Below are 16,071 nucleotides of genomic sequence, written 5' to 3' on the forward strand. Positions count from 1 at the left end.
AAACCTGTCTGACTCCTTGCATTGTTTCTGTATTTCTCCTTATGTGGAATATACCATCCATCTCTCTGAAAGCCATTGCCATCTATCCATATATATATATATTGATAACATCTTGTTTATAATAGCAAAAAATGAGAAACAGTCCAAATGTCCATCAACTGATGAGTTGGTAAATAATTTTAGAAATAGAACACAATAAAAAGCTTTAATTTCAATACAGAAAGTAATATATTGTTTGTTTCTTTGATGATTCCTAAAAAGTCTATGACTTTATAAGTACAACTAAAAACAAACCAAGAGATATAAAAAAGGAAAAAAAATCAATAGAAAAAAGTAGCAGTTTTCTAATGTTGACAAATCTTGCTGAGTTTTGTTTTCTCCAGTGAGGAAGAATAGAATGGGAAGTCCTTATAATAAAAATTGTCAAGCATTTTGAAAACTTGTGATTCAAATATATCTTACATGATGCAACTGTAACCAGAGTTGTAAAGCTTCCCTTTAAAAACAGAAAATAAAAGTTTATCAAAATTATTTTGAAAATTATGTTTACCATGTTGTAATAGTATATGGTGAGACCAGTTTTTATCATATAGCAATTTTGCTACCACAGGCAAAATTGGGATTGACATTAATAAAAAGTAGTAGGGGACAGCATTATCACTGGAATACTTATAGATCACACCATGATTATTATGTGTGCTTATATGAGAAAAAATGAGTCTCTATTTTATTCACATGAAAACAAGTTTGCCTTAGAAATATGTTTAAGGGAAACACTTGTTTGGTTAGTCAGTTCTATGCTAGTAAAGCAAATTTTGAGGTAGCTCTTTTTGCTGATCTGTGGAATTTTTCTTACAGTACAATATAAGTATCATAAAAAGAGAACTTTTGTGGCTTTTTGTATTTCCAGATTTCTAATGCCCGATGGTCCGTCTTTACTATGACCTTCCATAGATGCTAAAAAAGAAAAATTAAGGTGAAGGACAGGAAGAATTTCTGTGTTTTGTAAAAATAACCCATGATTTTGGTACATAATTTTTTAACTAAACTGAATTGAATTAAATTTAATTTGATACAAGTAGTCTTGTCTGGTGTTTACTGAAACTATAATAAGAAGTTTGTATTTCTATTAATTTAGCTGGATATTTATTTATTTATTTAATGATGAGAAGCAGCATAGATTGTTGGGGAGAGAACCACTATATACTCGGAGCTAGGAGACTCAATTCTAGACACAGTTTAGTTATTAACTTGTTTGAGACTTTGGGCACTTTAATGCTGATAGTTTATGATTACATACAAAGCACATAAAAGAAGATAAAGAGAACTTGGGAAACTGTCTCAACTTCGACCAAACCTGCCCTTGGTTCCTTGGTTCTTTTGGCATCTGAATATTTTATTTTTAAAATTTATCTTTATTGTTGAAAGTATTTCAGATGTCCCCTTTCCCCCACATTGACACCTTCCTTCCTGATCTGCCCCCTGCCTTCACCACAATACTGTTTGTGTTCATTGGTTATGCATATATGCATAAAAGTTCTTTGGTTTATCTCTTCCCACCCTCCCCCTTCCCACTGAGGTAGCTAAGATCTGGAAGCAACCCAGGTGTCAATCAGTAGATGAGTGGATAAAAAAGCCATGGTACATTTACACAATGGACTACTATGCAACTGTAAAAAATAAAGATGTCTTTGAGACAGCATGAAGGGACCTGGACAATATTATGCTAAGCAAAATAACCCAGTCAGAAAAAGTCAAGTATCACATCATCTCACTTACATGTAGAATATAATGAACAAAATAAACTGACAGCCTGGCCGGTTTTGCTCAGTGGTTAGAGCGTCACCTGTGGACCAGAGAGTCCCAGGTTAGGTTCCCGCTAAGGACATGTACCTCGGTTGCAATTTATCCCTGGCCCCAGTTGGGGTCATGTGGGTGGCAGCCACTCAATGTGTCTCTCTCACATTGATGTTTCTCTCTCTCTCTTCCTCCCTCTCTCTTTCCCGCTCTATCTGAAGATAAATGCAAGAGTGTCTTCAGGTGAGGATTGAAAAATGAATAAATAAATAAATGAATGAATAAATAAATAAATAAATAAATAAATAAATAAATAAATAAATAAAGTGACCAAAAAATAGATCCAGAGACATGGAAGCAGGGAACAAACTAGCATCTGAATATTTTAAGGCTCGATGTATGTCCTTTTGAACTCATCTCTCGCTTCCCCACTCTTAACTAATCACATTATCACTTTATGTTCCTCCCCTCTACACACACATACACACACACCCCACATTCAGTCACACAAAACACTTGGGTTCATTTTTCAACAGAAAATATTAACTTCCAGTTTACCCAGTTAAAAGGCCTAACCATTTGATTATCAAGCTAAGTACATTGAAATTAACTAGATCATCTCTTTGCTCTAAGTTTAATCAAAAGAAATTGAGTAAAAGAGATCTCTGGCCAATGATATAGATAACTTGGGTAAAATTTTCCATGCTATAGTTAGATTCTATTAGTAATTCCTAAACCAGCCAATACCTTGGTGATGACCACCTTCTGTTGAGATCGCCAAAACCGTACCAACCTCTCACAGAGGTACAGGAACATGGGACCCACTATCCACTTCCAAGTCTGTAATAAGAAAAAAAATATTTAAGAAAAAGAAGAATGTATTAAGGCATTATAGTTAATAAAAGATTCATGGGGACAAAAACATTTTAGAAGTTAAGTTGATCTTTATAGGCTTTAAATATTTTATATTAGATTAATAAATGTCTTCTACAACAGAATGCATGACAAATATCTCAAAATTAAAATTTGAACCAGTAATACTAAACATTCTCCATGGCCACATTGGGGAACTATATCTACAATATAAAACTTTCCAAAGAGGAACTGTGCACAAGAATGTGATTTCCTCTTAGTGTTGCAACAGCAGTTGCAATAACCCTACAGCAAAGCAAGGTTGGTTTCGGAATTAACATTTCTCTAAAAGATAGCATTTCAGCAACACCATATTTTTAATGCAATATTGCAAGTGTTTTCAATTGTTATGTAATCAAAATGTATTCTTTTGCAAGATGATAAATTTTATGTAAAAATTTAGCTGTTTCTCCAATATCCTGGTAAGTTCTTGGGAGCTCTGCAATGTACTTGCTGAATAGGGACAAACCCAAAGATTTTCAGATTTCTCTAGATTCCCTCTCATCAGAATCTGTGGTGTTTCATTACACTGGAATTACTTTGTAGCACTGTTGGTTATATAAAAGCATTGAATCCAAAGATATCCATCCTGGGACAGTAAATTAGGTTCCTAGTTTAATACCTGAAGCAGTAAAGAATTTAAGAAGGCAATATCATCTAAAAGATGACATTCCAGAATGAATTTCAAGACGGAAATAAAATCATGAAGTGCTTCTCACAGTCTCACATATGATCTTTCTATTAAATTATTTTTTAGAAATGTATTATTGGAAACCGAGAGCACCTAGTTCAATACCTGAAGTAACAAAGACATTTAGGAGGCATTATCACTTAAATGTCCCCCTCTCTAGCCACAGTTGAAGAATATCTGCCCTAAAAGTCAGTAGTGTTCTGTTATTGGCCTTTGTTTCCATGGTACAGGAGGTTTTTAAAACAGTCTGTCATCATCCATCTGTTTCCCAGGTGCCACCATGGGGCTCCACTGAATGGAACCAGGTCTTGGACATTGCCTCTAATATCCCCCAAAACCCAGAAGCTCCTCTGAGGTAGATGCCTGTTAATATAGTATTACTCTGACTCCAGCTGTCTTCGAGGAAATGTGTCTTCTCTTAACCTATATGAAAAACTGAAATACAGTTCCCTTTTTATCCTTCCTGTTGATGTCTGCATGTAGTGGGGACAGTTCACTGAGGTGTCTAGTTTCTTTTATTAATGAACAAGTATGCTTAAAGATGTTAAGTCCTTAGAGAATGTTCTGTGTCTAAAGGAAGAGTTCCCCTATATTAGTAGAGGACGGAAAAAGAAAGGAGAAAATGGGATGGGGAATTACATTATATTATGTTGTGCTTAAGAAAAAAATAATAATTCTGCTCAGAAGACCTGTACAAATGTTGACATTTTTTGGATAGCTTTATACCACTGGCTAGCATAATAAGAATAAAGCATACGGCTTGCCAAGGGGGAGAAATATGAACATCACAGAGCCCACTTCTCACTCTATAGACTAGAGGTATTAAGAATATACAAAATGGCCTGGCTGGTGTGGCTCAGTGGATTGAGCATTGTCCCATGAACTGAGAGGTCCTGGTTTGATTACTGGTCAGGTCACATGCCTGGATTTTGGGTTCAATACCCAGTAAGGGGCATGCAGGAGGTAGTTGATCAATGTTTCTCTCTCACATTGATGTTTCTATCTCTCTCTCTCTAAAAAATCAATAATAATAATAATAATAATAATAATAATAATAATAAAAGAATATACAAAATGGAATTCTTCAGAGCTACCAACAAAGGACAGTAAAGATTTCGGCATGTTTCCCCTTTGTCACCCTTGCCACACTCCTGCTGTACTATGCAGTGCTATTGCATGTTAGTATGAAGCTGGCTGTCCAACCTTTCTATGCCTCATTCATAGGACCTCCCGATGCCTAAAGGCAACCATGTGTGTCACCTAGGAATATATCCTAAGAAGCCTGAAACACCAATCAGAAATAATATATGTATCCCCATGTTCATAGCAGCACTATTTACAATAGCTAAGATCTGGAAACAGCCTAAATGTCCATCAGTAGACGAATGGATAAAAAAGCTGTGGTACATATACACAATGGAGTACTATGCAGCTGTAAGAAAGATCTCTTATCCTTTGAGACGACATGGAGGACTTTGGAGAGTATTATCCTAAGCGAAACAAGCCAAAAAGAGAAAGACAAGTATCATATGATCTCACTTATTTGTGGAATAAAATGAACATAACAGTCTGAGGAATGGGGTAGTCCCAGAGATGTGGAAGTGGGGTACAGACTGACTATCCCCAGAAGAGGGGATGGTGGGGGAGAGATAAACCACAGAACTTATATGCATGTGTGCATGAACAATGGACATGGACAGCAAAGCTGGGGACAGGGCGGGGAGGGAGGGGGAGGGGGAATCAGTGGGGGGAAAAGAAGAAACATCTGCAACAAAAATAAATAAGTTAATTAAATCAAAAAATAGAGAGTCTTACTTCCTGGTATCCGAAGAGGCTCCTAGCTCCCTATAGCTGATTATCTGAGCTATTCAACTCAGCTCATGATGGAATCCCTCTGAAAATCACTAGCTGGTGTTATTGTGACCTTCACATCCAGAAGAGAAAATACAGAACTTCTTGAACTCAAAGAGCACTTTCAAAAACAATGCTTTTCTGAATTTTATATCAGGACATTCATAAAAGACCAATGAAAAGCTTACCTTTCAAGAAATAATTCTATACTAAGTTTAGTTTAAAAAAACAACAACAAGATACTTATAACATTCTAGCAGTTCCATGACATTTGTAATGGACAAGTCTATGACATTTGTATGTATTTCTTAGACACAGTTTGAAGATCTTGGTAATGAAACTGTACTAGCAACAATGAATTGTACATACCATAGGAGGGTTGCCATAGAACTGAGGGACTGGGCAGTCCTTGTTTTTTCCCCACTCTGAGATGTTTTTATAACATAATTCTATATTGTGCTCCATCAAACTCTCTGGGGTCTGTCCACGTACAATTCGCCTGGGGAGGAAATGTAAGTACAGATCATTTAGTAGCAGGAAGTTAAGCAAATTTTTGACAGTCTGGGCATATTTTATATTATTTATTTTTTACTTTTTAAATCCTCACCTTAGGATATGTTTTTTATTTATTTTAGAGATAAAAGAAGGGAGAGAGAAAAACATCAAAATGAGAAACATCGATTAGTTGCCTCCTGTATGCACCCTGACCAGGAATTGAAAATGCAACACAAACCTAGGTATGTGCCCTGACCAGGAATCAAACTTACAAACTTTTGGTGTACAGGATAAAGCTCTAACCAACTGAACCACCCAGCCAGGATTGGGAATACTTTAGTATTCTAATATAGTTCTTGTACTTTTCATTAAAATGTTATATCTTATTGTTCCCTCCAAGTAGATTAAAGAAATGGAAAGAAAATATATGATCTTCAGCAATAGAAAAAGTATGTACAGTGGCACAAAGAATATATGTAATCTTATAGTGGAGAAGTTTTAGATCAATACCTGTTTTCTTAGGGGAGCATTTGTGTTTTTGTTTCTAGAATTATATTCATTTATATACAACCAAACAAATAAACAAACAGAAAAACTGCAAATCTAATGAAGTAACTGCTAACCCATATAGTGCCTTTGTGCAATTTAGAACAAGATACCCCTTCTGTGAGGACAGTCCTACAGGCAAAGACCTTGGCCAGCAGAATGTGGGTTAATTTTATTCCCCTTGTCCAGGCACCCTTATGTAGCTGACAACCCCTACAGTCATAAACAGTAGCCATGAGATTTAGTACAAGTGCTTTATTTGTTGTTTCAAAATTGTCTAAATTAAACCAAAATGTTGAAATCAACTTAAGAAGACTTAACTTTGTGGAGATTAAGACATTCTCCCCTTAGAGTGTTCAGAGCCTATTCACTTCAATAAATACTAATTGAGCAACTACCAAAACTTAAGACAATGAAAGTTTAGTGGGATAGAGGAAGGGAGGCACAAAGTTGAATAAGTCATGTCCCTGACCTTAAAGAACATAAGTAGCAGGGTCTTCAAAACATGTACTAAGAGGAGAAACAGAAGTCCTTTCTAGAAGTTTGTTTGGGGGACCTAAATTTTATTGTGCCACTTGGTATATTTTGAGAATGTTTTAATTCAAGGTTATTAACCATTCTTTTCTATCCCTAGGTCTTGGGAAAGATATTGCCATGTATTGAGCATCTATTATGTACCAGGCCTGGAAAAGGCACTATATACAAATTATCTCATAAAAAGCCTGAAAGATAAGTATTAGTACTCCCATTTTACATATGAGGACAATGAGGCTTAGAGAGACTAGGTAACTAGAAGCAGAATGATCTGGTGAAAACAGTTATGGACCCAAGCCAGACTGCCTTGGTTTCAAATTCTAGGTTCACCCCTTACTGGTTTGGTGACTTGGGTAAGTTATTGAATTTCTTTTGAGCCTCAGTTTCTTCAGCCTTAAAAATAGATATATTAGAATCTCATCAAATATTTGTTTTAATAATCAATTGGCATGATGCATAATAAATGCCAGATACAGAATAAGCACCCAACAAATGATAACTATTTAAGTTCTTAATGCTCAAGTTCACATGCGAAGGAAAAAATAGGGAAAAAAAATCTGATTTTTCTCTTTCTCAATGCTAGGACCAGAAATCATGAAGCCTGGATTTTAATCCCAGTTCAGCTATTACCTAGCCATAAGACTGTGAGCAATCAGTCAACCAGTGTAAGTAACAGATTCTCCTCAAATGGAGAATGGGGTAAATATATCTCCTCTGCCTACTCCAAGAAAAAATGCTTATTAATAAAACTACATAAATGTACAGTGGTGAAATTATTAAACAAGGGGGGAGCATTTATTTATTTTCTCTAGGGTTCTCTGAAACAGCTGGATTATGATCAAGTCCCATTTAAAGATACTCAACTGCACTTTGAAAACCTGAAGTTTAAGGTAGCAATTCCCTTTGCATAATAAAAAAATCAGTGAAATTCATTACCAACAACAAAACAAGAAAATATTCCCCCAAGGAGCATCTTGCAATATGAGCAAGTTGTTGCAAAATGAGGGTTGAAATTATAAAAGACAAAGAGAAATTATTCATTTACGATGATCAAGTTATTGAAGTTCTAGTTTTAGGATTCTTTCTTAGGTGATAAAGGCATAATTTGGTTGTGCCCTTCATTTTTAAAGTTTTTTTAAAGAGAAGTAAAATAAATTATATATATTTTAAAAATCAAGATACTCAATTGTTTTAGGAGAGTCAAAAGATTCATTTTCTACACAGATTTTTCGTGTGTAGAAAGAGTAGCTCATGGGGCAGAGTCAGCAAGTCAATCAGGAATGCACACAAGTGGTTGCCCAATGATGCTTCTCCCCACCCTTCCTCTTTTCATACTTACTAGGCCACTTCTAGGCCAACTTGACTCTGAGCAGAGTCATTGAGCCTTAAGCATGTACTTCCTCCATCTTTAGTTATTTGGAGCCCTATTCCAGTGAACTTTCCCAAACCTGCCTTTGTGTGCAGGTGGGGGAATCAACTAGTGCGAAACAGTAGAAAAAGGAAATCTAGTATTAAAGAGGATTCCCGATAAGGCAAACTCTTCCAACCACATGTTCAGGCACTGTGTCTCTGAAGTGTTTTAGATCATCTTCACTCCAATCCCAGCTATGCCACTTACGATCTGGATGGCTTGGACTACATATCTTACTTTTTATAAGTCTGGTACCCTGTCTACAATTTCCCCAGGAAATGGGGATAGTAAGAGCATGTCTATCTCTTGGGGATTAAAAGAAATATTTCATGCTCATAACAAGTGTTCACTAGAAGTTACCTCTTTTATTATATTAGAATGCTTGAAGGCAATAACCATGTATTTTTTTCTTCTATTATTCCTCACAGTGCCTCAGATTTGTTCTCATACACAGTAGGCAATCAGTAAATGATTAGTTTGAATCAAAACTCATTGAACTATAGCAAACCTTTTCAACTGATTAATCATTAACTTTTTTCGTTTGGGAATTTGTCTAATATATTAGTGATTAAGCCACAGAAAACATAGCAGACATTCAAGACCATGTGAGCACTTTCAACATGTGTTATATGCTTGCAAAGATACTCAAACTTTGATGTATTTTCAAGCTTGCTATAAATAGCAGCACTGTGAATAGCTATTAATTTGGTGCAAGAAACTAAAATGCTGCTGAGTGATTTCTACAACATTGACCTCTGTTTTTCCCTAATATTCCCTCAGAAGACCAGCTGACCACACACAGACAAGGAGGTCACTGTGCCTCTAACAGAACATCACACTTGGAAACTGAAGGTGTGACGTAAAGTATTTGGTCTTGGAATTTAAACACTTACTCAGCTCCGTGGATGGCGAGACCAATGAAGAAGATCACAAAAAGATGGTGTGTGTACCAAAACACTTCAAAGTAAGACCTCCGGATGGTTTTGGTGGAAGAGGTGATAATTAATATGAGACATAGTGTGATGACAATTCCAGTGATGCCTGCCAACCGAGTCACAGCCACATACAGGCCTCCTTCAGGATTCTATAAAATGCAAATACATACACACATTATTTGTAGGGTCTCAAATGCAGGACTACCTATATATAAAGTGTCAAGTGTATAATGTAATAGGTATTTTCATTCTCCCTTTATATAATCCTAACCATCCTTCACAGAGAGATAGACTTTGAATAAATATTTCTCAATTTTAAAAAGTATTATGTGGTTGAGGTGTCACAGGAAATATGAATTGATACACTGAAATAGTTCTAAGGGAGTGTCAAATAAAGGAAATCAGTCTACTATAAGATAGCCCAAAAGGGGCTCAAAATCTTTCAACCCTTGATTTGGAAAAAGGCCACAGTGCTTAGTTTTAAAATTCTGGGCATATCTAACATCTTAGGCTGCATTTCCCCAAAGAAAAACCTGAGGTGAGAACTCATGGGCAAGTGATTTAGAAATATTGTGTTTCAGGAGAAACTGGTAAGGGAATAGATAATAGAACATGAAAGATCAACAAGTCAAGTTAGAGAGTAATCTCAGGCTAAATCTTATAGAAGGTAGCTTCATCCTGATGCTGCAGGGGAACTATGAAGGGTAAGTTACAACTCAGAGTTTATCCTGATTCAAGGCAAGGAAAATGGGCTTTCATAGCCTGCACCCATCAGGTACTGGCTAAGTGCTGCCCAGAAAGAAGTAGATAGCCAGGCCTTTCTAGATCTCTGAGCTTGTGGGCAAAGGGACTCCAATAGCCCCAGGGTTCTAAGAGGAAGACACACTTGTACAGAAAACTGGAAGTGAAAGTACACTGAAGGGTGGGGAAGTACAGACATAGTAAAAGTGATCCAAGGAGATCTGGGCACATGGCAGTGTTGGCTCGCTTACCTCGTATGTTCATAATGCCACCCTTATATGTCATTGTATAAAATAATGAACAATATAAAAGAAAAACATCCAACATATTATAGAAAAAGAGTTTCTGTTTTGTTTGATGCTATTTAATTCTGTCCTTGAGGAAATCAGGCACATTTTTGCATGTCAAGCCCAAGGATAATTATTTCTTCAGAATTAAGGGATTTTTCTTATAACTTTTTCTAAACAAGAGGAGACATGTTTGAAATTCGATGTATGGTGATGTGATTTGATTTGGCCATTCCCCCAACCCATTGGGCACATGAAGATGACTTGGAGCTTCTCCCTCTGAGTGTAGGAACCTTCAACAGCTGCTGGAAGGGAAGAAGTCCTTGCCTGTGGATACCCAAAATGGCTTCCCCTGGAGAACTGCTAAGTTACTCCCAGCACACTATGTATCTCAATAAATGACAATTAGTGGACATAGGCTACACCTTAAATGTTGAAGGTGAGAAAGAACAAACTGGTACTGACACCTAGATCAGAGTGTTCCTTATATTACATGAACAATTTCATAGAACACCAGCATCATTCTGTGACTGCTATAGAGTGAGGTAAAAACAATACTACTCTAAAATTATGTCTGAACCAAGATAAGAATATGGGTGACTGCTGTTTCTTTACCTTTTAAACATTTAGCTTCATTCTATTCCCTTGTACCTCCTAGAAAACAATTAAGATACTCAGTCTTAGCACTACCCCCAATTCCTGACAATACCTGATCCACAGCAAATCCTTGCCTGCGTTAAGCCCCTCCCAAATCATCTAACACAAGCCCAGGTCCTATAATAAGCCTCTCTTAACATCCTTCTGAGATGCTCCAGACTTCCTCGTAGTATGAGGTCCCTTTTGCTGCAGCAAGTAATAAATCCAACTTTGTCTAGATGTGTAACCCTGGCTTCCTGTTGGGCCTTGTCATGGGTGACCCTGAGTTATTCCAGGCACACACACATATTCTCATAGGTGATCTTAGGAAACTTATAAACACCGAGTGACCCTCCACACATGGCATCAGAAGTGTGGGAGGCATTTTCTCTGTACCTACTTTCTTAGAACCTATAGACTTGTTAGTGTGATAGTCAAATTTGTCATTGTTGTCATTCTGACCAAGTGAAGTTCTTCACTAATTGAAATCTAGTCCTCAGTTTTAATGGTCTAGGGAACATCAGAATCAAGAAATAAGAGGCTTACCTTGATTCTCTCTCGAGCAAAATTGAGGTAAGTTTCACCAGGCTTATCTCCAATGTCAGACAGTGCTATTGAGTATGGATCAGAATTGTTGGTTCGGGCATTCACACACCACTCCACATTAAATAGATGCGCAATGGTGTGAATCGCTAAAGAGGACAAAGAAGAGAAACAAAAAGGGTGAAGGATGCGGACAATTTTACTATAAGCTGGGTTTGCCTTTAGCCCCTGACTATGATAAGTTACAGGGAAACACAGGGATGACCCAATATACTTATACACAAAAAACAGGTCTCCAGGACCCGAGAGGCAAGACAATTCTAGTAGGCAAGCTATTCTCTGGTTGTGTGAGTGTATGCAAATCACTTCATCTCTCTGGTCTTGGTTTCCTAATTTGCAAAATGAAGGTGTTGAACTACATGATCTTAAAGACCCAACCAAGTTCTAAGATTCTATAAAATAACCTTGGTCTCTGAGAATATTTAGATGTCCTCCAGTTGTCTCTCTTACCCTGATATATTTATGCTCAAACAGGAAGGCTCTCATGTAAGGCACATCTTTGGCTGTTCTGTTCACTGGACTCTCTGTCATTACTCCAGAGAGAGATGACAAAATTATATGGAAATTATACAAAACAATGGCCAAAGGAATGAATTTAAAAAAATTGAATTCTTGCCCAGCTGGGGTGACCAGGGAGGCTATGCCACTGGAACCTACAAAATACCTAATATAATAGGCCACCCTAGGAAGCCTAGGAGACATAGTGACTCTACCTAATACATAGAAACAAACACAGTGAGGTGGCCAAAATGAAGAGACAAAGAAACATGTCCAAAAGAAGGAACAGAACAAAATTCCAGAAAAAAAAAAAACTAAACAAAATGGAGATAAGCAATTTAACAGATGCAGAATTCAAAACACTGGTTGTAAGGATGCTCAATGAACTTAGTGAGAATTTCAAGAAACTTAGTCAGAACCTCATGAGCATAAAAAAGACCAATCAAAAATGAAGGATTCACTAACTGAAATAAATAATAATTTACAGTGAATTATTAATTAATTAATTAAGAAAGAGAGAGCAAGAAATTGAAAACCTACTTGAAAAAATAATGACAGAAAACTTTCCTTACTTGGTGAAGGAAACAGACATACAAGTCCAGGAAGCACAGAGAGTCCCAAACAAGATGAACCCAAAGAGGTCCACACCAATACACATCATCATCAAAATGCCAAAGGTTAAAGTCAAAGAGAAAATCTTAAAAGCAGCAAGAGAAAAGCAGTTAGTAACCTACAAGGGAGATCCCATAAGGCTGTCAGTTGATTTCTCAAAGAAACTTTGCAGGCCAGAAAGGAGTGGCAAGAGATATTCAAGGTGATGAAAAGCAATGACCTACAACCAAGATTACTCTATCCTGCAAAGCTATCATTTAGAATCCATGGACATATAAAGAGCTTCCCAAATAAGACAAAGCTAAAGGAGTTTATCACCACCAAATCAGTATTATATGAAATGTTGAAGGGTCTTCTTGAAGGAGAAGAACAAAAATATAAACAATAAAATGGCAATTAATACATATCTATCAACAACTGAATCTACAAACAAAATGAGCAAGCAGAACAGAAACAGACTCATGGATACAGAGAACTTTTTGTTGGTTGCCAGATGGGAGGGGGTTGAGGGGTGGGTGAAAAAGATGAAGGAATTAAGAAGTACAAATTGGTTGTTAATATAATGAACCTCAAAGGGAAGGGGAGGAAGGAGGGTGGGAAGAAATAAACTAAAAAACTTATATGCATATATGCATAACCCATGGACACAGACAATAATGTGGGGAAGGCAGGAGGAGGGCAGATGCTTCCTCCCACACAACCTGATCAGGGCCATGGATGAACCGCAACCAAGGTACGTGCCCTTGACCAGAATCGAACCCACGACTCATTGGTTTGTAGGCCAAAGCTTTAACTACTGAGCGAAATCGACCAGGGCATTGTTACAGGACCTTTTAACGTCTACTCTCCTAGCAACTTAAAAATACAGTATACAATACAGTATTATTAATTATAGTCACCATGCCAGATACACTTGTTGTGCCAACACCACCACCTTAATAATTCTGATAATACATTATACATAATATATGTAAACACATGTATATTATATGTGAATATATGTATATATACATATACAATAATAGTAAATAAAATGTTCAGCTGATAAACTCTGTCTTAAGTGATTTTCAATTTATAGGCTGTGACCCCTCTAAGGTTATTACAAGAAATATATAAATCTATAGGTTTAAACAAGAATTTTTTAAATGAATGAATAAAAGCTCTTATATGTGGACTAACCAACATTTTTTTTATATTAAGAAGAGTGAAAAAAAAGGTGAAGACACTTGGATTCTATCAGAGGAGCTCAAGATAAAAAAAGTGTTAAGACATGAAGAAATAAATTCTAATATTAGGATGGTGGAAAGAGAGGTGAATATTTTTTAACAGAACTCATTTAAAAAATACAACATATCTAATGACCACCTAATATGCCCATAAAAGTTGACCTCTTATTTTAAAAAGTATCTAAGAATAGAGGGAGATCTCTGGTTTCAAGTTTTTTTGCAATCTCAAATGTTTTAATAACCTTACCAGTGTGAAGTGCAATCATCCATGCCACCATTTTATGAAAGGTGAGATTCCTGTCCAGTTGTCTTCCAATTCTTGTTGAGCAGAACTTTGGATTAAGGAGAAAATAATGAAATAATAATTGTTAATAAGAAGATTTTCTCTGTGCCAGGCTTTAGATACATATAATCTTATTAAATTCTTACAGCCACCCTGAGAACTATGTCATTCTACACATTTGATAGATGAGAAAACTGAAGCTCAGATTGATATAGTCATCCTCCCATTGTCAAAGGGTCAGTAAGTGGCATAGCTAGCTTAACCAATATGTTGTATGTTCCCTTACTAGTGATCTAAAAAGCTTCTCTTGGAATCCATTGCTTAATTTTACAAAATAGGAATCTAACCACATAGTTTCTAGTTCAGATTAATTTATTCAATAAACAGAGGATATAAAAATTAACAAAACACAGTCCTACCCTCAGTCTAATGGGGACACAGACAAGTGAACAGTTCTAGAACAAGTGAAGAATATTAGAACAATACCCTTCTAGGACATACCATATGGGAGGAGAAAAAAACAGTCCACCTGTCTATGTTGATAGAGACAGCATCACAAGTGGAGTTTATTAATCAAATAACAATAGCACGAATAACAATAGCTAATATTTACAAAGAGTTTATGCATGGAGTTGCTTTAAGTCTTTTACATGCATCAAGTCATTTCATTCTTATATCAATCAAATTGGCGACCTCTTGGTGCATGGGTCGATACTCAACCATTGAGCAACAACAGCCAGGCTAGCCTCATTGCCTTTTGTGTTTGTTTCAAGTTCTGTACTTTGTTTAACTATATTGTATTATTTATAATTTTAAGGAAATATCTTATTCCCATTTCCCAATTGTTTCTTAGAGTCCCTGTGATAAGCAGAAGTCTAAGATGATCCCCAGTGACCTTATATAATCTTCTCCCTTTGAGTGTGGGTGGGACCTGACCTATGAATATGATGGGATGTCCATCCCATCATTTTGTTACATTACATGGCAAAAGGGACTTTACAGATGTAAAGTTCCAAATTGTCCTTATGAGAGAGATTATCTGAATGGGTAAGACCCAATTACAAAAGCTTGTTAAATCTGGGCCTAGAAGTCAGAGTTGGAGGAAGTCAGAGATTGGAGGCATAAGAAGTGTTTGATGCACTGTTGCTGGTTTGAAGATGGAGGGGAGTTGCCAAGCAAGGTCTCACTGCCCAATGTGCATAGAAGCCAATACTATGACACTGGCTTTTGAGAAAATAAAAGGGTTTTATCTTTGAGTCTACTAGTAAGGAAACAGGAGGCAAGGCTCAAATCTGGCTCCCTGATCCAGTGTTCGGGGTGGGATTTTAAGGGGTTTCAAAACCAGATCTTCCTGGACAATAGACCATTCACTTCTGTACTCAGGTTGCTGTCATGTCCTGGTCCTTTGCTTCTGTGGTGGGGTTGGAGGTAAAGCAAGTTAAGGGTTCCCAACTGTTACTCGTAAGTGGTGTTCACAAGTGTTACTCATAAGTGGTGTAAATTTTGGTTCTGGGTGTTGTTAGAAACAGGATAGAACTAGTTCGAGCTGGATCTGCAGTTACAGGGCCACATGACAAGGAATACATGAACATCTAAGAGCTGAGAGCAGCCCCTAGATGACTATCACCAAGGAGACAGGGACCTCAATCTTGCAACTGCAAGGAACTGAATTTAGCTAACAAGAATGAACTTGGGAGATAATTTTTACCCAGTTTGCATATGAGAATTCAACCCAGTTGACACCGTGATTCCAGCCTTGTGCTACCCTGAGCAGAGAACCCAACCACAGATGAACTTCTGACCTGCAGAATAATGAACTAAAATATTGGAGTTTTTTTTTTTTAAGCCAGTGAGTTTGTTGACATCTTTTACACAGTAATAACTAATTAATACAGTCCTTATTGGCATGCTGGAACATAGTTGAATTTCTATAAATGAGAGAATGAAAATGAGTAGGATCAGAAAGCAGCACTGAATTACATTTCAGAGAGCAACTTTTGCCATGAGATATAC

At 36.7% G+C, this 16,071-nt stretch overlaps 1 protein-coding gene across 1 annotated transcript in view; it reads right to left on the minus strand.

Annotated features, from left to right (window-relative positions):
• Positions 1–16,071, minus strand: part of LOC118635805 (cytochrome b-245 heavy chain) — a 41,315-nt gene that overhangs the window by 12,739 nt on the left and 12,505 nt on the right. The window contains exons 5-9 of the mRNA XM_036270737.1: positions 14,023–14,107; positions 11,383–11,528; positions 9,131–9,321; positions 5,621–5,750; positions 2,545–2,637 (exon numbers count right to left, since the gene is read on the minus strand). Of these exons, the coding sequence (XP_036126630.1) occupies positions 2,545–2,637; positions 5,621–5,750; positions 9,131–9,321; positions 11,383–11,528; positions 14,023–14,107 (645 nt within the window). The remainder of the gene's footprint in view (positions 1–2,544; positions 2,638–5,620; positions 5,751–9,130; positions 9,322–11,382; positions 11,529–14,022; positions 14,108–16,071) is intronic.

The sequence above is a fragment of the Molossus molossus genome, unplaced genomic scaffold (assembly GCF_014108415.1).
Source record: "Molossus molossus isolate mMolMol1 unplaced genomic scaffold, mMolMol1.p scaffold_m16_p_2, whole genome shotgun sequence".
Taxonomy (NCBI): Eukaryota; Metazoa; Chordata; class Mammalia; order Chiroptera; family Molossidae; genus Molossus; species Molossus molossus.